This window comes from Limanda limanda, chromosome 9 (assembly GCF_963576545.1).
Source record: "Limanda limanda chromosome 9, fLimLim1.1, whole genome shotgun sequence".
Lineage (NCBI taxonomy): Eukaryota > Metazoa > Chordata > Actinopteri > Pleuronectiformes > Pleuronectidae > Limanda > Limanda limanda.
In genome coordinates this window covers 6,269,166-6,296,923 of record NC_083644.1, presented here as the reverse complement: position 1 = coordinate 6,296,923, position 27,758 = coordinate 6,269,166, and the positions used below count along the sequence as shown (strand labels likewise).

Below are 27,758 nucleotides of genomic sequence, written 5' to 3'. Positions count from 1 at the left end.
CCTGCCTGGTCAGAGGTTTGAAAATCACGATGTGTGCATATCGACTGTGAACACCACATAGTGACAGGTTGGGCCAAGTTGGTGTGGAAGTGAGATGTGTAGAATGGAAAGAATTGATGAGTCCTACACATGAGGTTATAATTTGATTAAGGACGCGGGAATGGAGGAACCATTGTTGCTGTTCTCCAAAGATAATGTGATTATGTGCTTAGTCGAATCATAATCACTCATATTCTTATTTTCTGAGTCACAGTGGCGTGAAACCACATTTTCACATATCTCTCTTTGCTTTAAGCTTTTACCATCAAGGCCTCTTCTTTTTATATCAACTGCATGTGATGAATGATTGAATTCCAGAGGCAGTGAACAGAAGCCAAACAAGAGTCGGTCAGTTCACCTTGACAAATGCACTTCTGCACACTATCAATAAGTTGCATTATCAAATTGTGAGCTGTAGTTTGCAGACTCGCTCGCCGCCGATTGTCCCTGAACGGACAATTGAAGGATTTCTTTGAATTGAATACATACTGAGATGGTCAGGAATGTAGAGGGAAGTATATTGATCTGTTTGTTCTCTATTCATCTTCATCTCTGCATCGGCTCCTGCGCCGTCCTTCGTTCCCTCTCCTCAGGTATCGCTCTCTTCCTCGGCAATGGCAGGAGCGGTCTCCATAGCAACAGGGAGCCTACAGTCAATTGAGGAGGCAGCGAGAGAGTGAGAGAGAGATGTATAAGCAGAAAGAGGGGAAGGAAGAGGGAGGGTAAAACTTTAAGGTAGAGAGCGACTCGTACATCTCAGCCTCGCAGCATCTGTCCGTCTCTCCACATCTGTTTTCTCTGCTATCTCTTCCACATAGATTGGTTTCTTAGAGCTTCTCCAGGATCCTGCATCTGTTCCTTCCACCCGTCCTTCCGGCTTGATCTCTAATCCTTCATCCATCCCTCTGGGTCCTGGAGTTAAGGGCCAATTATACCTTCTGGGTCTGAGAAACACACAACTACACTTTAACCTGTGTGTGTGTGTGTGTGTGTTATATACAGCGATCAGTGTAAACAGAGATGGATCCTCGCTTGAGGAAAAATAAGCTGCTTGTTAAGATCCAATATTTACTTGTTGTGGGTTGATTTAAGACAGAGAACTCACACATGCCGTCTCTCGGCTGGAAGCCGATTTCTTTACTCTACTCTGCTTTCATTTAAAGTTTCTCCCATGCAAAGTAAACATCATCAATTTCATTTCACTCTAAATTAATAAAACCAGCTGAGATAAACACACACATCCCTGAAATGATCAAATGTTTATGTCTCGTGTGGTGTATGCTACGTGCCCGAGTGTGTGTGTGTGTGTGTGTGTGTGTGTGTGTGTGTGTGTGTGTCTGTTTTAATCTCATTCATATATTCATCAGCAGGCAGAAGTGCTTACGCAAGTGAGAAAGAGAGGAGGCATGGAAGTGAGATGCAGAATGTGTGAGGTAAAGTGAGAGAGAAAGAGATCCAGAAATTCAACCACTCGTCCATCCACTCGTCTACGAGTTCCTCTTGCAGATGGTGGATGTTCAACACACACAGAGGAGGAGTGAGGGGAGTGGAGGGGCCGACATCACAGCTCGTCTCGCTCTCTGCTGCGTTTACTCCTCTGCTGAAGAGAGAGATGACAGAAAGGAAAGTTAACAAATATCAGAGGAGACGGAACTGAGGCGAACGAGGCAGGAAGCTGAAGATCAGACAGAGAGAGGGAAAAAAACAAAGATGGAAACTGGAGAGAAAGAAGGATGACAAGACAAGTTTACTGACCTTTGACCACGACATTTATAATCCACCAGTGCAGTGTCCATTCGAAAGCTTCCTGTTGGTTTGGCCTGTTGTTATTCTGGTTGCACGACTCAATCCACAGAACCCTGAAGCTGCTGCTGCACAGAGATGTTCACCTGTTTATTCAGAGTTCAGTGAAGCCTGACCCGGTACTCAGAACCCCGACCTGGAGAATCAGCTGTTGTTAAAGCGCTGATGTCGTGATGGATAGTATCAGTTTTCTGGATGAACGCCTGTCGCCTGTTTATTTGAGCTTAATATCGAACATATCACTTTTCCAAATTGCAAATCTGGAGAGATCGAGCACCGTCCTTCAGCTTTGATTCCACTGTCATTAGATTGTATTTATGTAAGTATTAAAGTTGACATTAAACATGGTAACTTGTTTAAATACTTTGGTGAGTTAGGTAAGTAATTGAAACTTTAAGGTTTTTAACCACACAGCTTTATACTAAGAACATTTTTATATTAAGACTCTTTTAAAACAGAGCACAAAACCACCTATTTTATCTTGTTTGGTATATCACCTCTAGATTATATTATACTGTGATTGAAAATAATAATAAATCAGACATATGATAAAAGTACAAATCATCCTAATGCATTTGCAAAGTATTAACTTAATATATTGAGATTGAGATACAACGATACAACAACACAGAACATCCAGGTGCTTTGCTGATGACAAACACTGACAGTGAGTTTTTCTGTTTTCTGCCAAAATAAAAACTGTGTCTTATTGAAAATGACACATCTTACTCACCAGTAATCAGCCTTTGCAGCTCCAAGGCTTAAAACTCTTAATTCTTAATAATCCTAAACACAAGAACCATGTTGTCATTCTTTACTGCACTCCAGTTGCCTAGCAACACCCATTCACAAAACGCCATATACGGCCCTATGCAGTATGGCGGCCGAATGTGCTGTCATGTTCAGAAAGAGGCAGAGTGAGAGGACAGTAAAGGGAGAAACCAGGAAGTGCAGTGGAAGGAAACCGTTTCTGGTTGCTTGGCAGGTTTCATCTTAAAATAGCAGCAATGCAAAGTCGTCACTTTGGCTCATGAACATGAACTTATGATTTGTGTCCCTCTGACACATCGTCAGTCCTGTCAGCCTCCAGCCTCACGCCTGCTGCACACGAGAGGAGTTTCAAGTCTGATTTTCAAATGGCGGGAGAAGCTAATGACAGATGTGTCTGATCCACAATCGTTTAAATCGTGTGAACGCACAAGACGATGCAGTCGAGACGCAGGAACACACACGTCTCACAAATGATTTCTGATTTGAGATTCCAGAGACTTGCGTGATCAAACGTAACGTTGGAATTAAATAAATGATTAAGTGCCCGTTAAGACGCTCTTCTTTGTCTAATATTTTCCACTGAAAACAATATAATGAAGGGAAAAAAACAAGTACAGCTCATACTGTTGCCCCAGTTCCGAAAGTTTGTCCACCTATGATTGTGGGATTCTGCTCACTCACCCAATCACTGTTTCTTTCATACTACACAAGTGCTCTTGATTATGAGAAGTAAAACAGACCCAATCCTCCTGTAGCGTGGGGCCACTTCTACAAAAACCCACAGTCGATGGTACAAGTCCCGTCAGGTACTACATGAGCTGGAGCTGCTTTCCCGTCCCACTCTGTTCCCAGCACACAGCATCACTGCCTGTTTAACGTGTCGTCTAAACACCGGCTCCTAACCAACAGGTAATCCCGGGGTATTCTCTCCTCACGCCGGCCGCTCAGCCGCAGCCCGACCAGCCAACCGACCGTGCTGCCAATTAGTCGTCCCAGCGGGGGAGCACACTCCAACTCCACGCCTAATACCTCACGGATCTGAAGGCTTACAACGCAGACGGCAACGAGTACGGCTTCATAACCCACAGGAAAAAACTGAAACACGGTGATTCATGAAACTGTGTTTCCATAGCAACGATGGACATTTGGTACTGGCAGCAAGAAGACTGTGGGACAACGCTGCCCACTGCTCTGCTCTCGTCTACTCCCATCAATTGTTGTTGTATTCTTGGATCATTGCAGCTTCACACTTGCTGAGGACAATAATCACTGTCACATTATTCAAAATCTAAAATATGATCTCCCTTCTGTATGAAGCCATTTTAAATGTGACGAGATGTTTTTTTAAATCAGGCGTTTTACACCTGCAGCGGGACGTGAAACTACAGATCTGCTGTTTCTGACTTTGCTGCTAAATTTAGGGACTTTTCTTTAGATGTTATTCCTCAAAGGACATTTCTGACAAAAGAAATGTTTTTTCCCACCGTGGAGAACAGCAGTGATGTGTCGGCTTCTGAAGATGTTGACTGCATATTGTTAAAACTGATGCTCGCCTGAGGCATTTAAACAAATTAGAGGAGTATTGTGGTTCTCACACTCACCAACGGCTCCTAAAACAAAGCAAATTTACGAATGTTAACTTGTCAGGCCGTGGATTTTGTCATCATTTTGGTGTTTCCTCACAGAAATGTTCCTTATTAATACTCTTCAGTTTAGTTTCCTTTCCGCAAATGGGAAACATAAGTGAGTAAAAATTACATCTTTGATTTTGTTGGATTCCTCAGAGTCTTTGCGGTCGTATGAGTTCATATCCAAACTCTTGGTGGCATCTTTTAGTTTCAGGTTTGAATAAAAAGTCAGTGGAGCTGAAGTGTTGCAGTAGAACGTGTTGGAGACAAAGAGGGAATTCAGTTACTTAGACACGAGACACGTTTCATATCTGTACTTGATGATGTGCCGCGTGTAGGGAAATTAGAATTTCTCCCTTTTCTTTAGGTGCTTTGCACTCAGAGATGATCGGGCTGGAGGATTCCGTTGCTGTGTGTGTGTGTGTGTGTGTGTGTGTGTGTTTGTGTGTGTGTGTGTGTGGCCCTGCCCCTCACTTCTGTGATTGGAAGTGAGTGAGTGTCTCTGTGAATCACATTATGATCTCATATCACTTATTCATGGATCCATGAATTATAGAAATGGTTCATGCACCATCTTCCTGTTCATGTGTGCATCTCTGGATGAAACCTTACACACATTGATATTTAATATTCAATTCCGCCCATTTACTCAACCCTAGCTTGTGCTGTGCGTTGCTCTTGTGTGCTTTGGTTTGTTAAATCATAACAGTGTTGGATACAATGATCGACCTCAGTTTATTGTTTGATTTTTAATATTTTTGAACAGAAAAACACAACAAATACACAAGAGGAAACAATAGCAAATATGTAACATGTAGATGTAGATGTAAAGTACATGAGGTTAACAAAGACTAAATATTAACTTAATATTACCAGCTCGTTGGGAGTGGACTAAAGACAAGATTTATTCGTCTATACCAGTTTCGGTTTTGAATATTTCTCCGACGTGCTGCTGGTGAAACAACTGGAACTCCGATGGGCTCCATTACTTCTGCTTCACTTCAAAATCCAAAGTGACACTACAACATTTGAGCCTTTTGAACCTTTTCATTTATTTATTCATGAATTTATTCATTTATGTCTTTTTTACATCTCCCTGCAAAATTCTGTTGCCAAGTGACTTTGGCTAAAGATCCTGAGACTGGCTGGAATTGTATTTGTTTCCATGGCAACGTTAACTTCATGAACCTCCTCACAGGAAGCAACTACTGAGGCTTCAGTGATTTAACGACACAACTCTTTTTATTTTTTTTGTTGGCTCTGCACCAGACTGTCAGTTCAACGCATGACATCCTGGTACCTGCAGGGAACCAGCTCATATTCATATTGTGTCAGTGGGATGCAATAATGTGTGTCTGTGTGTGTGTGTGTGTGTATGTGTGTGTGTGTGTGTGTGTGTGTGTGTGTGTGTGTGTGTGTGTGTGTGTGTGTGTGTGTGTGTGTGTCATTGTGTCTTTTAATGACACCATTCTCTCAACCACCATCCTCCCCTGAGACACACACATTCTTGTCTGTGCTTTCCATGACCATCATTGACAGTGACAGTTAAAAACACACACACACACACACACACACACACACACACATACACACTCACACACACACACACACACACACACACACACACATACACACACATACACACACATACACACACACACACACACATACACACACATACACACACACACACACACACACACACACACACACACACACACACACACCCACACACAGGCCTGGGGTCCTGTGCATTTACCAAAAGATGCTTTCAGCTCTGGACGTTGTGGTTTTAACAAACACGTCTGATGCCACTGTCTCTTCTCCTGAGGAGGTTATTTAATCACCTCAGTCTATTTGTTTGTCAGCAGGATTAAACTAAAGCTGCTGAGCAGATTTCCATGAAGCGTGGTAGGAGGACGGGACACTGGCCAAGAATCAACCTCTTTATATTTTGGATAAAAGGGCCGATCCAGTGTTTCATGGGTCTTGGTGAAAACACTCAGGAATATTTGGTTGTGCGATGTGTTGCAGCTTGATTGGATGTAATGGGTCTGTTGGGCAATGGTGAAGGTCTGAGCTCTTCTGAGTGTCACATTTGCAGAACTGCAATTTGCACTATTGAGATATTATGAGCATCTTGACATATTTTGGGCTGAAACTCACAGAACAGGTTTGAGGTGTTGATGTAGGAGATACAATCTGATTCTCAGAATCTCTAAATATATTGTAGTGTGACGTACGTTTCATAGCAGATCCAAGTTCAGCTTTCTAAACCCAAAATAGGACCTGTGGGCAAAAATCAAATAAATCTGAGCTGCCTGAAAACAGACCTGTGGGAAAAAGCTGGCTCATGAAATCAGTTTGGCTCACAAAGTGTTACACAGGGTGTGAAATAGACCACTCCTTGTTTATTCTTTAAATTTGACAACTTCTCATGTGAGTTTCTTGGGAAAAGGCACAAATGAAACATGAGTCTCCAGTTTCTCTATTTTAGACACATTTTTTTTTTATTAATTCGGAGAAAATAGTAATAATTTCCAAAATTAGAGTTGATTGACGGAAGAATAAGATTTTATACTTTCTTTTTACAGTAGCGGATTTCATAGGATTGGGGGTCATCTTGTTTTATTTCGCCATAAATGAGAAGTAGTCAGAATGTATCCATCCCACCATGGCTTTCCACAAATGTTGGTGGAAAGATGTGGGTCGAGAGAGAATCCATTGAATTTCGTGGTGGATCCAGATAACCTTCTTTAACATCAGGAGGTGTTTTTTCAACATTTTCCCAGGGAATAAATATCAGGTATATTTAGGGAACTTATATCTATGAGTGTTTTGGTGCATTGATTGAATGTAAGGGCCCTTGGCAGAGTTTTGCCCTCTTCTGAGTGCAATAGTCGGTTATGCTAGCTTGTTTGTTATTAACATGATTACTCAAAAACAGCAGAACTGATTTCCGCAAACCTTGATGGAGGGATGGGCCGTGGGCCTGGGATTTGGCCGTTTAATTTTGGTTTGGATGCGGGATCCAGAAATCTGTTTACTTTTATGCCTTCAAGTCATAAACGTGTAAAATACAGCAAATTACCCCGAGCAGCAAAAAGAGAAAGAAAACAGCAGCAGTAATCGCTCGTAAACAGTAAACCTCTTCTCATATTGATTTTAAATCACTTGTAAAGCTCGGCCTCTGGTGGCTCACTGCTTTTATAATAACAATGTAACGCACCTCGGTAATCAAACCAAGGCCGAGTGCAAGGGTGCACAGCTTTATGAAGAAGTAATGAAATTTATTTTAATTTATGAAAACTGTTCAAGGGTTCTTTAGCATTTTACACAATAGAACTATGAACTCAGAAACCCAAAATACAACAGATACACAACATTTGCACAAGAGCTTTGAGAAGGTTCCACTTCTTCCCATCGATGCTGTCAACGTTTCTGAAAGTCGTCCACTTCATTGCAGAATATCGAGTTTTGAAAAAGTTTTCTAAAAAGCCCAAGGCTGCTGCTGCTGTTTCCAGGCAACAAATACAATCCCAGATGTTCTTCAAGACTTATTTTTCCATTTTTATTTCTTTATTTCGATTCAGGAAATTTCATTTGTTGAATTTGAAGTTGTTCTTCTTCTGCAGACCTGATGAGCTGCAGGGTTAAAGGAGCCAGCTGGAGAAAGAGGCCGATTTGATGAGTGACAGGCTGACTGGTTGGCCAGCTTCCTGTTTCCTCACAGACTGTTGTTAAACTCGGTCAATCTCTGAGAATCCCAGTGCTCCCACCGCCGGGGATTAACTGGAGCTTTGTGTTGGCACTGCCAACTGGCGCAGATGGCAGAAAGATATTATGTCATTTTGTTAGAGTTGAGGGAAGTAGAGCTGAACGATGTCTGATTTGTGTCTTTATCGGAGGTCAGTTCAAACCGTGACTGCACCACACCACCTTCACCGTTTCAGAGGATCCCCCCCCCCCCCGACCTTAACCCTAACATTCCCGTTTATTTCAAACTGGCCATCTCTGAAAATGTGTCGGATGATGGTGTATGTTTGAGAATTTGTAAATAAAATACATCGCTCATATCAAGCAAGTATTTTGCTAATCAATCCATTTCTGTTAGTCCTTCTCCTGCACTATGAATATTCTTTATTATTGTCTTTTTAAATTTGAATTGCCCTTTTGGAATGCATCTATCTTTCTACTGTAGCATCCAATGAAGGCAGATAATTTGAAAGAACAGTGGGAACAAATCGAAAGATTCCCGACCTCCACAGCCTGAAATCAATAACCCTCTTTATTGGATCTTATGTTTGTTAATCATTAGGAACGTATGGCTCTACACTCAGTAGCATGTACAGCTGAGAGCTGCAGTGTAACCACAGTGTGATGTGTTGTCTACGGAGCAGCTTCAGTAAAGCAGTTGTATCCGTAAATCGTTTTCCTCGAGGGCTCCTCAGCGGTGGTCATAAAGGAGCAGTGACCACTGTCAACATCCTCACACACATTTATCCTGATGTTCCTGCTTCTTGAATCTAAACCCAGTGTCTCCAGGAAACTAAATCCATCGTAGATGTTTCTGCTTCTGAGGATTTTACGCCCCGAAGCAGGAAGCTGTGCGGCCTTCAGGCACCAGGTGGTGAATTGGTGATTAGCACATTGGAGGTTGTTTCCCTTTTTATCAACCACTTTTATAATAATTACATTTTATCACACTTCTGCCCCTCAGATTTTTGAAGCCGTAGAATAATTAATTTTTTGCCAGTGCAGCCCAAAACTTTACTGTTCTGCTTTTCAGAGTAAAAATCTCTAAAACCCACTCTGCACCTCCTACTCAGCACCTAACAGCCGACAATAAAATACTTAAGCTGGTGAATATACACACGTAGTAAAACAATGTTGGTCCAGCTTTGGCCCACACTGCCAAACAGAACAATGGCACCTGGGTGGTTCGCTGGGCCACATGTCAGCCATAGAAATACTGCATTTCAAGAGCCAAAGCTGGATTTGTTTAGTGCTATTTGGGCCATAATCACCATTTACCACAACGGTCACTTTGGGTTCATGTCCAAATGGCAACTTACCTAGAGCGTTGGAGGTTTTGTGACTATCAGCCACGTCTGCTGATGGACAAGTGGGTCACTTTGGGCTCGGCTCCATTTTGCTCGGGCAACAAGAGGCCAGAAGTGACACATTACTGCCTGAAGTTGGCCACATCTGTATTATATCTGGGTAGCTGAGCATTTAGCTGCTTTAGAGTCAGACGTGTCTCTCAAGAGTCGGTGGAGACCAAAAACAGAGCCAAAAGACGGTGACTGTTGGATCTAACATTAACTAAATTCTGATGCGCTGTAAAGGCTCAATGTTTCAATAAGCAACTGTTTGATAACATACTGTAGAAAGCAGGAAAATTAGACATAGGCATTAGACCAACGCTGGAGTTTTACACTATTGTTCCGTATTGGTGTTCTGGGAATGCTCGGGTGAATGGATGTATTGGCAACATCGGATTGGACCTCTGAGCTGAGGACTTAAACCTTTAACAGAAGTAGTTGATTAGTGTGAAGTTCGGCTCTTAATCAATTCCCAACCTTTTCACACTTCGTTGCCAAAACTGACCAAACCGGGGCCTGTCTGGTGATTTATTGCCTCAACCGACTGATGTTAAAGGAAACAAAGAGAATCTAATTGGCCTCACGCTGCCTGTGGGTGAGCTGCCACTCGGCGGGCGACCGACTAAGAGAAGTAATCTGCCTCAGTCCAAGCTCGGAGCTCCGAGTGCGGCTGCTCACGTAATATTTATAATGTCCATCAATATTTCACAAATGTAAAAGCGGAAGGGAATTTGGATATCTCAATAGTCGTTGTGAATTTCCTTCAGCCTGGTGTCATGCTATGAGAAGAACGTTAAGAAGTATATCATGTTTTTTGTTGAATTAGACCCTTAATGTTCTCTATTTGAGGGTTTTTACCAGCTCCTCCCACAGACCACGTCAGGTTCTGATTGGATAATGACACCAGCAGCCTCTTCCCACTTTCCTCCTCTTGACAGACGCAGGATACCAGCATCCAGAAGTGAGTTATCTTCAGTGGAATCCATCCCTCCCTCTGTCTGTGCAGTATTCCCTGGATCGCGCTGACTGCCACACAACCCTGAATCATAACATTTCCATCTTATTGCTTTATGCAGTTGACCACCTGGGATCTGGGGCCGCTGCGAGGCGGGGGGTCCAGAGGCAAACCAGCATACCACTGTATGAATAAAAGAATAAATGTTCTCCTCACAGCAGGGAAGAACAGAGGCAGTGTAGCTGTGTGTGTGTTTGTGTGTGTGTGTGTGTGTTTGTTTGTTTGTTTATAGTCCAGATATGACTCATGTTCTGGAGCCTTCAATCTATACACACACAGACATTATGGGGACTCAATTTTAAGAGGAAGTCTTGAATGCTGATGTTTTATGGTGAGGATTTGGTAATAAATAGTAGTAGGTTTGTGTGTGTGTGTCCAGATTTCTTTGTACAAACCATTTTGGCCTAGAACTTATAGAGTGAGGACATGTTATGGTTATGGTTATGGTCAAGGTTAGGCATGTAGTTGTGGTGGTTATGGTTTGGTTAAGGAACCGGTGAATGTATTATGTGAATGAGTGTCCTCACTCAACTGGACGTACAAGGCTGACAACACATTTACATTGATGCGCAAACGCACCAACTCTCTTGTCCTCTTTCCATCTTCATCCATCTCCCTCTCTCCTTCTCTTACACTCACACACACACACACTCACACACACACACACACACACACACACATACAAACACACACACACACAGACAGAGTTTCCATCTCTCTCACTCACATTCTCACACACACACACACACCACACACTTTCTCTCACACCTTTCCCTCTCTCTCTCTCTCTCTCTCTCTCTCTCTCTCTCTCTCTCTCTCTCTCCCTCTCTCTCATTCTCTCTCTCTCTTTCTCTCATTCTCTCTCTCTCTCTCCCTCTCTCACAAACTATCGCTCTCTCTCTCTCTCTGGGAGGAGACGCTCCTCTGCTGAACGTGTTTTTCCTGCAGCCTGGTTTTACGGTAACGGAGAAGCTGAAGCTGAAGAAGAAGAAGGTCACCGCTCCTCTCCGTCGGTCACGGATCTTCCGGTGTCCATGATTTCATGATTCCATGATTCCATGATTCCGTGCACACTGACCTCGCCTCACTCCCGCTGCAGCATCCTTGGTTTTACATGTCTGATTTCCTTTGCGCACGGAGGCGGAGCGGCGGCGCGTCTTTTAACGAAACCCACGGAGGACACCTGGCTGACCATCGTGTACGCGCCTGTGCGTAACGGACGCTCCGTGGATTTAAACCCTCACCGAATGATCCCGACACGACTCCGGCTGCTGCCGCGGTAGATGGGCTCGCATCCTCCGGCTGCTGAGTGAGGATGCTGCGGCGGGTCGCCCGGGTACCAGTCCTGCCCCCCCACCGGCCCAGTGCCTCCCAGTAGAGCCAGCGGGTCCGGGGGCTGCCTCCCAGTATAGAGCCACCACAGAGATTCTGAAATCCTCCTGGTGGCGACCAGCAGCACCGAGAGATGGATAACTACTCCACTTTGCAACGTAAGGACCTGCTGCAGTGTCTGTCTGTGTTAATGACGGGCCTCCCTCCATCAATACTCATTACTGTGGAACTCATCGGGACCCTGGGTGACCTCATTGCACTAAATCCTACTTCCATATCCAAAAATGTAATTTAAATTAGCTGTCATGTGCATTAAATGCTTCTAATATTACATTCAGATGCTGGTACAGGACTTGTATTCCCCATATTGTCCCATGACCAGGGTTGTATCAGACCAGTATGGTATCCTGTCATCACTGTTTGCATCTATAGGAGCAGCAGCAGCTTATGTGTGTCTTATATCATCCGGTCATACCTCATGCATGGAGCCTTTCATGCTCTGTGATGAGCTCATGAAACAGCCGTGACTGCAGGAAACGAGAGGAGGGGGGGCTCCTGTGTGTGTGTTTGTGTGTGGGTGTGTGTGTGTATGATATATGATGCAGCGTCATACACCTCCCCTGTCTCTTGACATGTAGCCCCCAGCACTTGTGCCATGATAGCTTCATGCCTCCATACAAGACACTATCACACACACACACACACCTGTTAAATCCACCAGCCTGCAGGCAGTGTAGTTATTAGCCTATCTCTCCCATTATGTCGCCATATCAGTCTGTCACGCTTGTTACTGGCTCGCCACCACCAAAAGCCTCGTTAACCATCCGGCTAAATGCTTTATTGCAGCCGTTACAGGCTCCATCTGCTGTTTCTTTTCTGTTTTATTCTTCTGGATCATAATTTTCCCCCGGTTAGGAGCCGTAATTGCATGTCCAGTCCCTCTCGCTGAGCGTGCACTGGGTTTCAGGCTGTGTCTCCCTGACTTGCAGAGCCCCATAAAGCACCGGGCATAAAAGGGCTTCTTCTAATCAAAGGGAATATTTAATTACAATCTTCAATGCAACGTATTTCAAAGCCTCTCAGTGCGTGTTGCTGCTAAGATGGGCTCTATTAATACATTTTCCCTTTCAGCCGCAGTCCTCACAAATAGCCCTATTTTGTATCATTTGGCTAAGAGGCCATTATGTGATTTCAGTGTTGGTCTTTGTGTGATCTCAGGAGTCCCTGCTTATACACAATACATGTAACTGTAGAAGGATCCGTCTCATTTTGAAGATGTGTCCTCGACCATCTTGTCTTTTGTGGTCTTACAGACATGGAGAGTGTAGTGTCTGTAGAGACGGAGCTTTCCACCACCGTTAGAGAAGTATTGAATAACCTGGTAAAGACAGTGGCTGTGGTGACATACCTGTATAACCAGGTACATTTGCTCAATTACTTTCTGAGCTACTTGTGTTTTACATCAGTATTTCCATTTATTATGATCCATTTGATCCATTTTCAGTCATTACATTTATTAACTGCTGTGGTTCCAGTTGTTTTTTGCAGTTTTAGAAATTTAGTGTAAAGTGTAAAAATAATCCTCCAGCTGATTGAAACATTATAACGACACAGTTTATGGGGATTAAACTGCTCCAATCTTTAAAATCAGCTCCACATAGACCAACTACAACATCTCAAACATTAGTGTCTCTGTAATAATACTTTTATTATACACGTTTCCTGTAGTGTGAATTAGTAATTTCAGATTTATAGATTTTTAGGTATGTTTTGCTTATAACATAACTATTAAGCTGCTTTTACCTTAGAGGAGGATTTTAACTTGTAATTGAGTCCTTTGGGATATGTCTCTTTAAGAAGCTGTTCTAGCTGTTAAGGGTTTGATTTGTCCATTAATTGGTTGGTTCATTGGAAGAAAATTAATCTGCAAGTTTTCTGAGTATCTATTTATTATTTTCTGACAAAAAAGCTCTAATTTTAGCTTCTTAAATGTGATAATTTGCTGATTTTGTGGCCATTTCATGTAGTAAACTGTAGATGAGTGATATTTCGGCTTTAGGGGAATTTTTACTGTAATTTTTCAGTATATGTGTGACATTTTATTTGCACTTAAATAATCAGCAGATGAAGTGAAGCTGAAAAGAACTGGGATCTGCAGTTGTAATGGATGAATTCACAGTTACTCATTGCTGATCTGTTGGTGATTCATTTGTCTGGTGGTTCCCTTTTAGGACAGACACACGCAAACTGGTTTACACCTGAAGGTCTTTAAGCAAACAGTCCTGTCATGGTCTGTTTTTCTTTTTACCTTCATATTTCTCCCTTTTCCTCGCACCACAGACTCACTGAGTAATGTGAGCGCTGGACTGTCAGTCTAAATTAAGCAGCCGCAGTGTTGCGTGTAATGTAAGAGGCTTCAGATCCAAAACACGATAAATGCATTAACATTGCTCCTCTTCAAAGAGCAAACTCGCATAGATGAGGAAGGTTGGCTCAGGCTCCACTACAGCTCTGACAGGACACCGCTGCTGCTGCTGCTGCTGCTGCTGCTGTTGATGCTGCTGGTTGCCTAGTGACTGTATCCATGGAACTGGCTCCCATCGTCATGGTGACGGGCCAAGGGAAGGAGACCCACTGAGGGGCAGAGATACCAGTACATCTGCAGTGTGTGTGTTACGAGGAGGCAAATGAATTGAGATGTTATCGAGGATGATGATGATGTTTGCAGCTGCTGTGATTCTCATTTTATGGCTTTGTCGAAAAAAGGGAAAGAAACTGAAACATCTGTTTGAGCTGTGGGGCATTTTGAGGATGAGTTTTCACTGTTCTCATTACTTTAAATGATTCAAGTTAATAATCAGCACATAAAGTGGTTATGGATATTACAGTTTTGGGGGGACTTTTTGTCATATTTTCTAAGTAAAGTGCAGACATTTAAGCATAAAATACACATAATGTAAATGTTCTCAAAACATATCAATGTAAGGACCGTTTGAAGGAAGATCAGAGAGAAGAGGAGGGAGGAGGGAGGATCAGACAGAAACATTATCCTCTCAGTCACGGCACGTTGTGTGCTTTAGGTTCACACTGGCTTCATGATCCTCTCAGCGGATACACTTATCTCGTCCATTTTGTTCATTCAGCTGCTTTAATGTGATTTAAATTCTTTTTTTCTTCTTCTTCTTCGCTGCGAGTACAAATTCACACGGGAGCGTCCGTCGTGTCCCTCCTCCGGTCTCGGTGACAGTGTTGCCATGGTTGCATCATGCACATTGTTCTCTCGAGGGTGACATAATGTTTTTGGCTGGGATCTCAAAGTGTGGACCCGTGCAGTGTAACAGGAACACGAGATACGGTTCGGAGATGTTGATCTTTATTGGGATTTCACGGGGCCAGTTTTTCGCCTTTGAGGGTCATTGAAGAGGATATAATATTTTCTATTCAGTAGAGTGAGTCACAGTTTGCTTACTTGTGTGCTGGCACGAAGATGACATCCTGTGAAGGGACAGATTATTATAGACGGGCAAAAAGGAAGATGGAAATAAATGACATCATTACTTTCATATAAGAGGAAATATTTATTTATCATCCAAAAACCTCAAATGTTTCAACTCTACATATTTGTAAATGGGAGAGATGGATAGATGGATAGATGGATGGAGAGATAGAGGGATGGAGAAAGATGCTACTTGATTGATCCCAACCTGAGAAATTCCTGAATATATTATGGGATATTGGATTGTTTGAATTAAACTAGACATTTGCTGACCTCACGTTGGGCTCTTGAATCTGCCTTTGATTACTCTTTTCTAATAATTGAATGGCCAAACGTTAAACATATCAATCAAGACAATGATGAGACTGATAACATATTTTGAAACTAAAATTACATTCTTTTTTATAATCTAATTGTCTTTTGATTTGAAAAATACATAAATTAACAGAGCTGAATTGATCATTAGTTGCAGCCATTTCTCTGGTTTACATATTATCTCATAAAGAAATCCAGAGCTAATCAATTTCCAACAGCCAGAAAACAAGCGACAGATGGAATTTGAATCTTTTCAGGAGCCTGCGTCCGTCTCCTTGTGTCTTTGTGGTTGTCATTGTGTGAACACACTTCCTTTGTGCTCAGGAACTGACAACATCATACCCTGAAGTGCAGATACCCGTCGCAGCAGTGTGATGTTAGTCCTCCGGCCTCAGGATCCACAGCTGTGGCTCCGGCTGAATCTTTCTTGTGTCTCGGAGCTTCTGCTATTTCTCTCTGTCTATAAATATAAATAAATTCATTAAATTCATACATTGTGACAGTGGCAGGAACGAGGCTGAGGATGAAGAGGATGATCTGACACTGACGAGGACAGAGGCAGGGTTTGGTGGCTGATGTGCTAAGTTTGGACTGATGCAGCTTTTCAGGCTTCAAACTGTGTGTTCACCTCACTGCTGCTTCACGTAGGAAACAGGAGGAGCAGCTGGGTGTGTGTGACCCAGTCCTTCTACATGAACTTGTACTTGTGATAATGAACAGATTAACACTTTAGAGAAAGAACCACAGGGACCAGTGCAGTTGTTGGAGAACCTGGCAGGACTGTAGCAAGGTGCTTCACACTACACAGTGGACTCAGTGTGTGTAGTTGAGTGTTTCACACTTGTCCACTGTGTCATATGGTGTGACCCTGAGTTTCTGCTGAATCGGCTTGGTTGGTGTGTGTCTGTGTGTGTGTACTTGTTTTTGCTGCCTCTTCAGGACCTGATCCAGCATAAACATTGATCTTGGCAGGACCAGCATACCTCATGGGGACCCGGGCCCAGTCCTCATTAGGTAAAAGTTGATATCTGAGCTCCTGGTGAAGGTTGAGGGTAGGAAGGTAGTGAAGTGAGGTTGAGGCCTGGTAATGGTTACGTTTAGGGATAAGGTTTGGTTATGGAAGGTCCACAATGAATGGAAGTTTACGCAAAGGACTAAACTTCTGTGTGTTTGTGTGTTCATGCAGTTTTGATGCCTCTGCTAAGGAGATTCTCTTTTTATTCCTGTGCATTTGATTGTAACTGAACTTTCAATTTTTTTACCCTTTTCAGGGAATAATTCATGGTTCCTGATAGAAAGAAAAATCCGCCATATATATCAAAGTGATATCTATGGGTTTGTGCAATCTTTTGGAACCTGCACAGACGATTTCTGTCTGTGCAGGTTTTCTCTGTGTGCTCCATTCTCTAGAAACAGGAGTGGGGTTGTGTTATTTGGAAAATTATCCAAGGGGGTTAATGAGGGTTAATGGTTATTTGTCTCTGAATGTCACCTCTGCAATTCACTGGTGACCTAACCAGTGTCCCCCTCCTCTTGCCCAATGTGAGCTGGGATTGGCTCCAGTGCCCAGAGACCCTCGAAGAATGTTGTTAATGGATGAACAAATACCAAAATTTTGGCTTTTCCTCTCCACACTGTCCCAGTAATTCCTCAGGAGGGGATGTCAAGTATGAGAGTCTCCCAGGAAATAGGAGGATGAGGAGGAGGCGGGTCTGTCTGCATCCCGTGCTGGTCGGTCCACGTGTTGCCGTGGGCGACCCAGTCTCCTCTTAATGGGACAAAAGCCCGGGCATCCTCTGGCCGGAGCCCTTCATCACGCTCGAGTACATCGAGATGTGTAAATGCGAACGAGAGGGAGACAAAGAGACGCCCTCCGGTCGCTGTTACAGTCTTTAAAAAATCCCTTCATCCCTTTCAGTCTCACAACATTTAACATAGAGGTAATTCAAACCTATTGAGTCTCATAATAATGTGTGGAAGAGCCACAACACGGCAGCGCAACCTACATTCATGAAAGGACGCAGATGGGATGGATGAATAGCGGAAAAATTTGAAACAGACACGTGCGATCGTGAGGAGCATGTGACGAGAGTCAGTGAGTCGTCCTCGGTTTTCTCTTCTGGCCTCAAGTCAACAGAGAAATCCTCAGAGGGCGGAACAGCGGAGTGAAAGGAAACAATGAAAGATTGGGCGTGAGAAGTTGAGAGCAGCAGACTAATCTCTCTAAGTCGACAGCATCTGCGTCCCGTCCTGCTCGGTCTGTCTCCGCCGTCAAGAAGCAACGGTGCGAAAGCATGAAGACAACCTCATCAGTTTGACAATCTGATGAACCCGGCTGTAGTTCAACGCTTTGTGAAGTTCCATCACCACTGATGAGCAGCAGACTTCAATAACTTCACATAGCATTGAGCTACAGGCGGGTTCATCACCTTGTTTGGTCCTCTGGAAACATTTCCTGTGTCGTTCTCGCTACTTGCAGCACGTTTCTGTGTTTGCATGTGTTGTGACTTTTAGCAGCTCATGTGTCGTCAAGTTGTTTTATCAATTTGCACGTTTGTTTTTCTATTTGCATGTGTTTTCATGATTTGCAGTGCGTTGATCTCTCTCTGCCAGCGTTCCTTCCTCTCTCGAGTCACCAGGTTTATAAAACTCACTTTTGAGTTTGCATTTCACGTAAGAAGAACATCACAGACATCTGTGTCGCACGCAGGATGCGGGGCATCACATCTTAAGTCCACTGCAGAGATTACATGGTTTTGCTTACAGCACATCACACCGGCGTCAACAAGAGCTCTTGAATCTAATTGTCTTCTACGTGGGAGACAAGACCCTTTTATTCTTATTCTTTTTGTTTTATTCTGCTTTCTACATATTGTATGTTCATCAACACGCTTACTTCTCCACACGACATCCTGATGTATTTACACACGGGCTCATTCAGACATTATCAAGAGCTTCTGACATTCACATTCACAAACAGCCCCTCTGGATAATTTCAAGAGATCATCCGGAGTTCATTGCAGGTCTAAAAGCATTTTGTGTTTAGGTTCTTCCTCAAAGCATGCGTTGATGTATAGTTTATCTTTTTATTACTGTCAACAAATCCAGAGTGTAAACCAAAACCAAAATGGCGAGTAGGCCTCAATCCTTTTTACGGCTCCTTCTCTCATGGACCTGTCCCAGTTCATCTTCCAAAGAGTCATCATTTCAGTCGTGGTGTTTGGTCCCACCTGCGCTTCTTCTGCTGTGTGAAGTCAAAATGTCTTCTGGAGCAAGATCTTCCCGTAGATCTGCCCGCATGTCAAATATTCACAACCCTGCAAACTGTATATAAAAGCATCTTCTTTCCTCTCAGTGGACAGTATCAGTTGAATGTGTTGAATGGTTTGGTCCATTCATGGTTTCATGTCTGGGGATGAGATGTGGTTTGGTGATTTAGTTTGACAGCGTTTTTCTTTACATTTGAGCAGCATCCTCCGGCTCACTGTAGGCACCGATGTGTGGAGAATGTTAATAGACCACTCCAGTGCACGTGACCGAGGAGAGCCGGCAGATCTGCCAGATTGTGAGAGTGTGTGTCTGTGTGTGTGTGTCTGTGTGTGTGTGAGCAGTATGCCATGTCACTCTACACTCCAGTGTTCAACCATGCATGTGTATAAGTGTGTGAGAGGATTGCTGACCATGAATTTCCTCGTGTCAAGCATAGAAAATCTTTTTCCTCGATCACTTTCCTAATCTGTGTGTGTGTGTGAGTGTGTGTGTGTGTGTGTGAGTGTGTGTGTGTGTGTGTGTGTGTTTGTGTGTGTGTGTGTGTGTGAGCTGAATCTTAGTGAGAGCCAATGTTCGGTAATAGATAATTTCTGCGAGGATCTTTCTGCAGTGTGAAGGCTGCTCCTCAAACTTATAGTCTGTATTTCTATAGCAGTCCAGTAAAAGTACCTTGATATTAGCAGATTTGTAACTTTTTGGAAATATCTTATAAACAGCAAGTTTAAGGAAAGATCTAAACTTAAAGCAAAGCTGTTGTTTTTTGTTGAACGTAAATAAGCATATCATAAGCATCTCCTTCTTTTATTAAACCAGACTACAATCTTTCCCTAACTATGACCACATCCACATCCACTTGACACAACCATAAAAAATAATAATGTTGCAGTCACTACAGTTTCAAGATCAGATGTTTTGGGCAAAAAAATCAATTCCAACCAATTCATTATCTGTGCACATCTTACTGGTTTGTATATAACCAACATATTTGTCACTTGCCAAGCTTTCATATAAACAACACGTCCTCGTGACATTAATAGAAAACACAACACAACAGAATTTGCTGTATATGAACACAATTTATCCAACAACTACTCAGGTTCCACTTCAGTCCAGCTGTAAGTGTCAGTGCAGCAGAGCTCTGTCCCGCTGAGCTCTGATCAACTTCCTCTCTCTCTCTCTCTCTCTCTCTCTCTCTCTCTCTCTCTCTCTCTCTCTCTCTCTCTCTCTCTCTCTCTCTCTCTCTCTCTCGGTGGTCTTAACAGCCACTCGAGCACTGGGGCCGTTATCGGGAATATGTCACACAAGCAGGCACTGGACCGCTTCGTGAATATACAGAGAACTGTGGTTGTTGTGATGGTCTGTTGGTTTCCAGTTTACCATCAGGTTCAGGTCAGAGGCTGCAGAGTCTAATGTGACTGAGGGTCTGCAGAGCTACAGGAAGACAAACACTTCTGATTCTTTCTTATCTTCTCCCTCTGTTGACTGTGTCCCTCCATGTGTGCAGTGTATGGTTTATGTAGGCCAGCTCCCACAGGTCCTCCGGGCTCTATAGGTGTCCATAGGACTGCCTGTATGGCAGCTGTAGCATGGCAGCTTGTTCTTAAACATGCAGTCGTCAGCAATTCAATGGAGCCTGTTGACGGGGGCATCTAGTGTACGTTGATGTCTTCAGCCACTTCAGAGGTTTTTAACATTATGCATTCTGAACAGTTTCCTCTCTGAACTTGTGTATTGTACAACCATACTTTTTTCTGATTTCTTATCCCATTGATCATCTCACATCACCTCATATTCATCTGAGGATCCATCGGACGAGTCCTAAACCTCAAGTTTGGAACCAGTGGTGTAGAAAATCCTGATATTAGCAAAGCTTATGGAATTTTTTGTGTTTTAACTTGTAAACTACCATTTTATTCATCTGTCTAATATTCCAGATAAACCAGAGGCAGTGCAGTGTTGAATTTGTTGCAAATTCACAAATATGAGTAAGCTTTAACTCAACAGATGACCTGCTCTCTATAGTAGCAGCTGGGACTCATCAATGTAAGTGACATTGTGAGTCATGTTCACAATCAGCGACAGAGCTTCTCCAGTTCAGGTTTTCGAGCTTCATCGACCTTTGAATAAGCCGCAGAACAGCTCTTTGTACAGAAGCAGTTCTACTTGCTACAGGTCACTTTGACAGTTTCAGAAATCAGAGCATAGCCACAGTCCGAGTAAAAGGAACATTCCAAACAGGCATGTTTAGAACAAGCACCGTACTAGTTTGCACTTTTCACAGTATGGATTGAAGAAGATGGGATGATAATTGATAATTGTCCTCAGTTATTTGATCCATTGAATAAGTCCCTTTACTTCCCTGTGATTCTCATCCAAACATCACAGGACCAAACTAGATTCTCATATATGTTGCAAAGCATCATGCACATTGTTTAAAAGTCCAACCCTCAGAGAAGGAATCTGGTTTTAGAGAGTTAGGATGGTGGGAGAGTGACAACAGCAATCACAGACTTTGTGAAGCCTCACGGTGACAATGACGTCTTTTTAATCTTTGTAAACAAGAATGTTTGCAAGGTGTGAAGCCTCAGAGTTAAAGTTTAATGTTCCTGCTGCAACAACAACCTGCACCTCATGAGTGAAAGTATGAAATAGGGCTCCTCTCTAACAATGAGTGATCTGCGGAGCTGTGATTCGTGACGGTGAAGTTCGATGGTGCCCAGGTACGTGGGAGTGAGGCGTCTCACCCTTGACTGACTGGCCCTGATTATTTCTTGCGAAGCCCACGTCGCTGCGGCGGTGGCATCGTGTGGAAGCTTTCTGCAGAGCGGCTTTGTGTCGTGACTAGCGGGCCCCCCCGTCGGCGTTTGTCACCGCGCTGCCTCCTCGCTCTGACTGATCGCCTCCTGTCTCTCCCAGTCCGGACAGGGAAGGTGTCTGCTGGGGCTGAGAGGAACTGATGGGGACTGGTGCTCATGTGGTGGTGTGAAGATCACAGGGTGAGACGATGATGATGAGGATGATCAGGAACAAGATGCCTCATTAAGTCTTTAGTGCCCTGAGCTTTCTCTCTGAGGTGAATTAATAGGTTTTACGTATATGTGAGGTTGCACTTACTTGTACCTCCAGTGCAGAAGTGTGTCCCACATGATTATACTCACTGGATTCGTCTGTTGAGTTATCTGAGCTCAACTGTACGAGTCAGGTTAATCCAGCACATATATCTTGGGGTGGACACAACTGAGAGGTGAGAAATTAAAGGTCCTTGCTGAACATTTATTTCCCTTGTGTAGGCTCATTGTTCTTTGCATTTAAATTGCAGAAATACATGGCAAGTAGGTTTGCATCATAAACAGCCTAAGTTCGATCCAACTGAACTTTTAAATTGAGATGAAAGAGAAGAAAACATTGTGTATTCCTACCTTTGTCCCACTATGGGGAAATCTGTGGTGTTACAGCAACAAAGGGAAGAGCAAATTAGAAGCATTATTAAAGAAATGACTAAATAATTAAACGCGCAATAAAAACATAGGGAAATAAAAAAAGTAAGGGCAATATAACCACAAGGAAATATAAAAATAGCAATTATAGACAGTGTAACAGAATAAATACAGTGGAAGACACAAGTGGGTGAAAAGCAGACGGTGCAACACACACTGTAAAGATGTCTGGATGGATGGATGAGAATCCCCAGCACCCATGCACTGTTGTGTACAGTCCCCTGTGTTGTGGCGATAGAAGCAGCGTGTAGAGGCTGCAGATCAAATGTTATCTGCTTATGTGTGTTTCTGTTTGATGCATGAAGAGAAACCATATAAAGGATTTGTTGTGTTTGGATTATTTCAGAGTTCGTGAAAATATTGTCCTCAAATCAAGGTGAACAAGGAACTCTCACAAATTCTAACTTCACCTTAAAAATATTAATTCCACCACCATGCATTTCTCGTGATAACCTTTGCCCTGTAGTGATTACATCATGTTGATGCTTGACCTTAATAAACAGAGCAGTGTGAGTCTTAGAAATACATTTAAACAGATGCTACATGTAATAGTTTTCCCAATCTTGCTCATTTGACTCCTTACACTATTTCAGTCTGTGGAATAGGAACACAACAAAGTGGGTGTTGAAATGAGTCCCATTCCCAGTCCATTCTCCTCACCTGGGGGACTGGTTCCTCCGTGTTGTATGAAGCTTGTCAAAATGCTGCTCTTAGCTAGGGCTTTTTAATTAGTGTTTTATGGTAATTTTGAGCAATTGAGTCCCCCAGTTACCATAGCAACTGCTCACAGAGCAAATTTCATGGACTGTTAAGGATAGCTTCGGGGATAAAAACTTACTAAAGGGTGTTTATGCAAATGGGGGCTGTCAGGCGGGGTGAGGAAAACATTTTGCAACCCTGCAAACGTGGAGGTAGAATTCAAGGGGAAAAGTAAACTGCGCTGCAACTTGGAGGAAACAGGTTTGAATCCTGCAACGGAGATGGTGCATTTGTGTTAAAATGACATCATGCAAAACAGTCACCCCGTGGCGATCGCTCTCAGGATAAGGGAATTGGCTGAAAGCTGACATTTTTCACTGCACAGATGCAAAGCCACAGCATTTTATCTATTTTCCCTTTGGAGCGAGGAGGAAGAAGAATGGACGAGAGGCTGGAGGAGCGACAGAAGCAGCAGCAGGTGATGGATGGAGCGAACGCATGAATAGAGATCCAGACAGTCATGCTCAGCTATCAGCTGGCAGTAAAAAAGAGAGATTGACTCCCGGCCAGAGTGAAAGAGAAGGAGAGAAGGGGATGACAGAGCGATAGAGAGGTTGTTCCAGATAGCAGCAGGTCTCACAGTGTGCACACACACAGATTTCCAGGTGAAGGTGAAACGTTCTCTCGCATTCAGGGCTGCGTGTGATCTGTATTCATCACGTCGGGATGTGGGAGAACTGGATGGTTTCTCACATGTGGGGAGGAAATAACACATCTCAGGAAAAATCACAAGTTAACCATTTCTTTCAAGGCGTGGGTAAACGTTTGTATTAGATTAAATCTTGACTAGGTTGGTTAAAGGCCCAGCAGTTGTTGTTAAGTTTAGGGTGAGCATCCAGGTTTTGAATATAAGAAATTAGTTATCATGCCCACATTTGTTTTCAAGACAAGCAGTGTGTAAAATAAAAGGTTGTCTCATTCAGAGTCCCTCAATGTTGACCCCTGATGCTTGTTGCATAACGGTAAAAGTGTAGGAAATACTTTAAGACGTAATAAGAATAAGAATAATGCAAAAATATACAGTGTAAGAAGATGTACAAGTTTTTTAATTACTGGTGTATTTAAGGGGAAAGGCCGAATGCATCGCCGTGACAAAGTATGCATATAATATAATATAATAAAATACACAATGATAAATGAATATGATAAGAATAAGACATACGAACAAATTAATATGGAAAACAAATATTTCACGTTGTAATATTGTCACCAGCATATACTAGACTATCACTCAGTAAAGCTCATACATCAGTCAAGACCCAACAGCCTTTCAATTTTAAAGAAAGTGATAATTGAATGGATCCCTTCTCATAGCTATGTCCCATCCTCCTGGGTGATGATGCGTCATCTGTTGGATGTGTACAATAAACATGATAACAGCTTTTTCCACTTCTCTTCAAGAGGCCCAAAAAAGGAAAGAATTGTCTTAAAAAGAAGCAAAACATGTGAACAAGTTGTTCCCACAGGTTGAACATGTGAGTTGTGAGCAGGTTCACCAAAGAGTGATCATCCTCAAAACTAAAGGTAAATACAGTAAAAATCGTAAATCACGTCGGCAGCAACGACTCCCGGCTCAGCATGTCGGAGGTCACTGAAGTTCATGTTGAGTCGGTGTCGGACACAGTGGTTTCCTCTGACCCTCTCCCCAACACAACAGGTGGTGACATGTTGAGCCTCATGTTGTCTTTTACCCGCTGGCTGTCGAGGTGCTGTCCTGTAAAGGGTTCCGGGCTTTGTAGATAATTGGCAAACTTTTTGGAGGAAACCTGGTCTTGTTAGGAGAGACGGCGTTCATCCCACTTCGGATGGAGCAGCTCTCATATCTAGGAATATTACCCAGTCTGTCACATGACAACCCAGAGTTGGGACCAGGAAGCAGAGCTGCAGTGCCACACACTTCTCTACGCTCCCTCTGGATCAGTCACACAACCACATAGAGATTGTGTCTGTCCTGCGTCCCATTAAATTATTTAAATTAAACAATAACAGAGCGAGAATTTCACACAGAAATCTCATTAAAAATAAAAATAAATAAATAAAAATACGAAAAACAAAGTAAACCAAATAAAAAGGTCAATAAAAGAATAAAATAATAAGAATAAAATAATAAAATAAAAAATAAGTCAGAATAATCCAAAAAAGTCAAAGAAATAAATAAAAAAAGGAAAACTAGGACTGCAAAGCAGCGCTGAACGGACATTTTGAAGTGTTGCATGCGTTTTGAGCACTGCTGCAAGGAGAAATGCTTCACTTCCTGCGTCCGTCACGTGATGTCGATCCTTGCCTGCTATGTGTGGAGTTATGACAACTTCGTCTCCTTTGGGAAAGGATGAACCCCCGCCGTACGTCAATGTTGACACGGTTTGAGGAAATGTTGCAATTCTGAGAGAGAGAAAGAGAGAGAGAGACGTAACCTTTGCAAGACATCAAAGATTCCTTTACTTTATAACCACTGCCACTGTCACTGCAGGAGTTGAGTTGTTTGTTGACGGCTCAGCATCAAAGGATTCATGGTCCATGTTTGTCCGAGATACAGAACATTGTGTTTTGATTGCGTAATCAAACTTTGACGCCAAGCCACGTTCAAACCGTGTGATGAAAAATCGATCTTTGGGTTACTTTGTATCTCCATCTTATTGTGATGACACTCATCTCTATTTGAAGTTGATCTGATGTAAGCCCTGGTACAAGTACCTCAAAGTAAAAATGTGGAATATGGCCAAAATGGCCAGTAAATGCAAAATGGCTGGCTTCCTGTTTCGTTTTTCATAATGCCCATTGAGACTTTTTTGTTTGTCTAGTCATGACTCACCTGTGCTACGATTTCTGTGAAGATTGGTCAATGTGAACGCGTTCCAGGGGTCTCGGGGGGCACTGTTGAGCCATTTTGCCACGCCCATTTAAAATTACTCCAGAATACGTACATTTTCACCACTTTCTAATTTTATGCAAATTTTGGTAAGAATTTGAGAATGTTAAAGCCCTCAAAAAGCCATTTCATTTGCCTGATAGAAAAATAAACAAATAATCCTTACAATTTCAATAGGGCCTCACTGTGTCACTGTCTGTTCGGTGCTCGAGGCCCAATAACACAACCTCGGCAACAACTCAGGATGCAAAGACTTTTAAATATGCTCTTTTAAACATAAGATCACTGTCATCAAAGGCTATTTTAGTTAATGAACTAGTCTAAGATTACAACATTGATTTATTGTCCCTCACTGAGACGTGGCTGTATCCTGATGAATATGTCAGTCTAAATGAATCTACTCCCCCCAGTTATAAAAATTCACACGTTCCCAGATAATTCTGCCGAGGAGGTGGAGCTGCTGCTATCAATTAATCCTAAACCTAAACTCAGCTACAACTCATTTGAAAGTCTTGTTCTTAGTCTTCCACACCAATCCAAGAGAAACCAAACAGCCAATCATACTTGCTTTAGTTCACCGTGCTCCTGGGGCTTATACTGGATCCAGTTTGGCGGATTCTGTATCGTGCTGGCTGATCGTAATAATAATAATGGCGGATCCTTTATCGTGTTGGCATCTGATAATGGTGGTGGACCACGACCGAGGTGGCAGCTGATGATGGATCCTAACTGGCGGCAGTGGACAATGACTGTGGACTATAGTGGATCCGATCTTCCGGCGCAAACTAAAAACACACCTCTTCAGACTATACCTTGAATAAAAAAAATATATAAAAAAAAAAAAAAAATTACTAACATTTTTGAAACTAACAATTTAGTAGCACTCAAATGGCACTTACTTATAGCATTTTGTAGTTTTGCTTTATTTTTGAAGAATTTGTACTTTCTTGATTCTTGTTGTTCTTGGTTTGTACCCTCAGGGTTGAATGCACTTATTGTAAGTCGCTTTGGATAAAAGAGTCAGCTAAATGAAATGTAATGTAATGTAAGGTAATGTAATGTAATCTTGCTGGCTGCTGACCATAGACTATGTATTGCAGCAGGATTGCTTTATATATAGTATTTCTCCTCAGATACTTGACCTTCAAGTACTTGACTTTCAAGTATCTGACCTTCAGTTATCCTTCAAAATGTTTACCCTCATCAATGCTGCTAAAACCTTTATCTTGATGATGTTTTCCTACACTTGACATCTATTGCACTTCTGTCCGTCCTGGTAGACGGATCCTCACATGTGGCTCTCTGAGCTTTCTACCTTCTTTTTACCTTAAAAGAGTTTTTAGTAGTTTTTCCTTACTCTTGCTAAGGGTTAAGGACAGAGGATGTCACCCCATGTTAAAGACCTATGAAACGAATTGTGATTTGTGACTATGAGCTATACAAATACAATTTCATTGATTGATTGATCCTCTTAATGGTGTCTTTACATTGTAAAAGACAAAGGCCACAGGATCCCACTGTGCTGCTGAGCATGAACTGGTGCATCCCAGTTGCAGCTTCAGGACAGAGAGTTCACATTTAGCCAAAGTGTTGAATCAAATTAACCCAAAACTTTTAATAACATGTGTTGACCTGTTCTTAGTCTGATCTATGAATAGTTCTACGCTTCTAGGTCAACGGTGTGAAGCTGAATCACATGACGCTGTAATAGTAGGTGTGTGTGTGTGCGAGTGTGTGCATATGTGTGTCTGTTTATTTTTGTGTTATTTAGCTATTTATTTAAGGTCACCTTGACATGCTGGTATCCCAGCAGCTCGTCCAACGCTCAGAGCCAGAAGGAGAGGAAACCGGACACACAC

The 27,758-nt window shown here is 42.7% G+C and overlaps 1 protein-coding gene across 1 annotated transcript in view; it reads right to left on the bottom strand.

Moving 5' to 3' along the window:
- Positions 1-12,177, bottom strand: part of ccdc17 (coiled-coil domain containing 17) — a 44,403-nt gene extending 32,226 nt beyond the window's left edge. The window contains exons 1-2 of the mRNA XM_061078165.1: positions 12,169-12,177; positions 11,606-11,757 (exon numbers count right to left, since the gene is read on the bottom strand). Coding sequence (XP_060934148.1) covers positions 11,606-11,757; positions 12,169-12,177 — 161 coding nt within the window. The remainder of the gene's footprint in view (positions 1-11,605; positions 11,758-12,168) is intronic.
- Between the last annotated feature and the right edge of the window lie 15,581 nt (positions 12,178-27,758).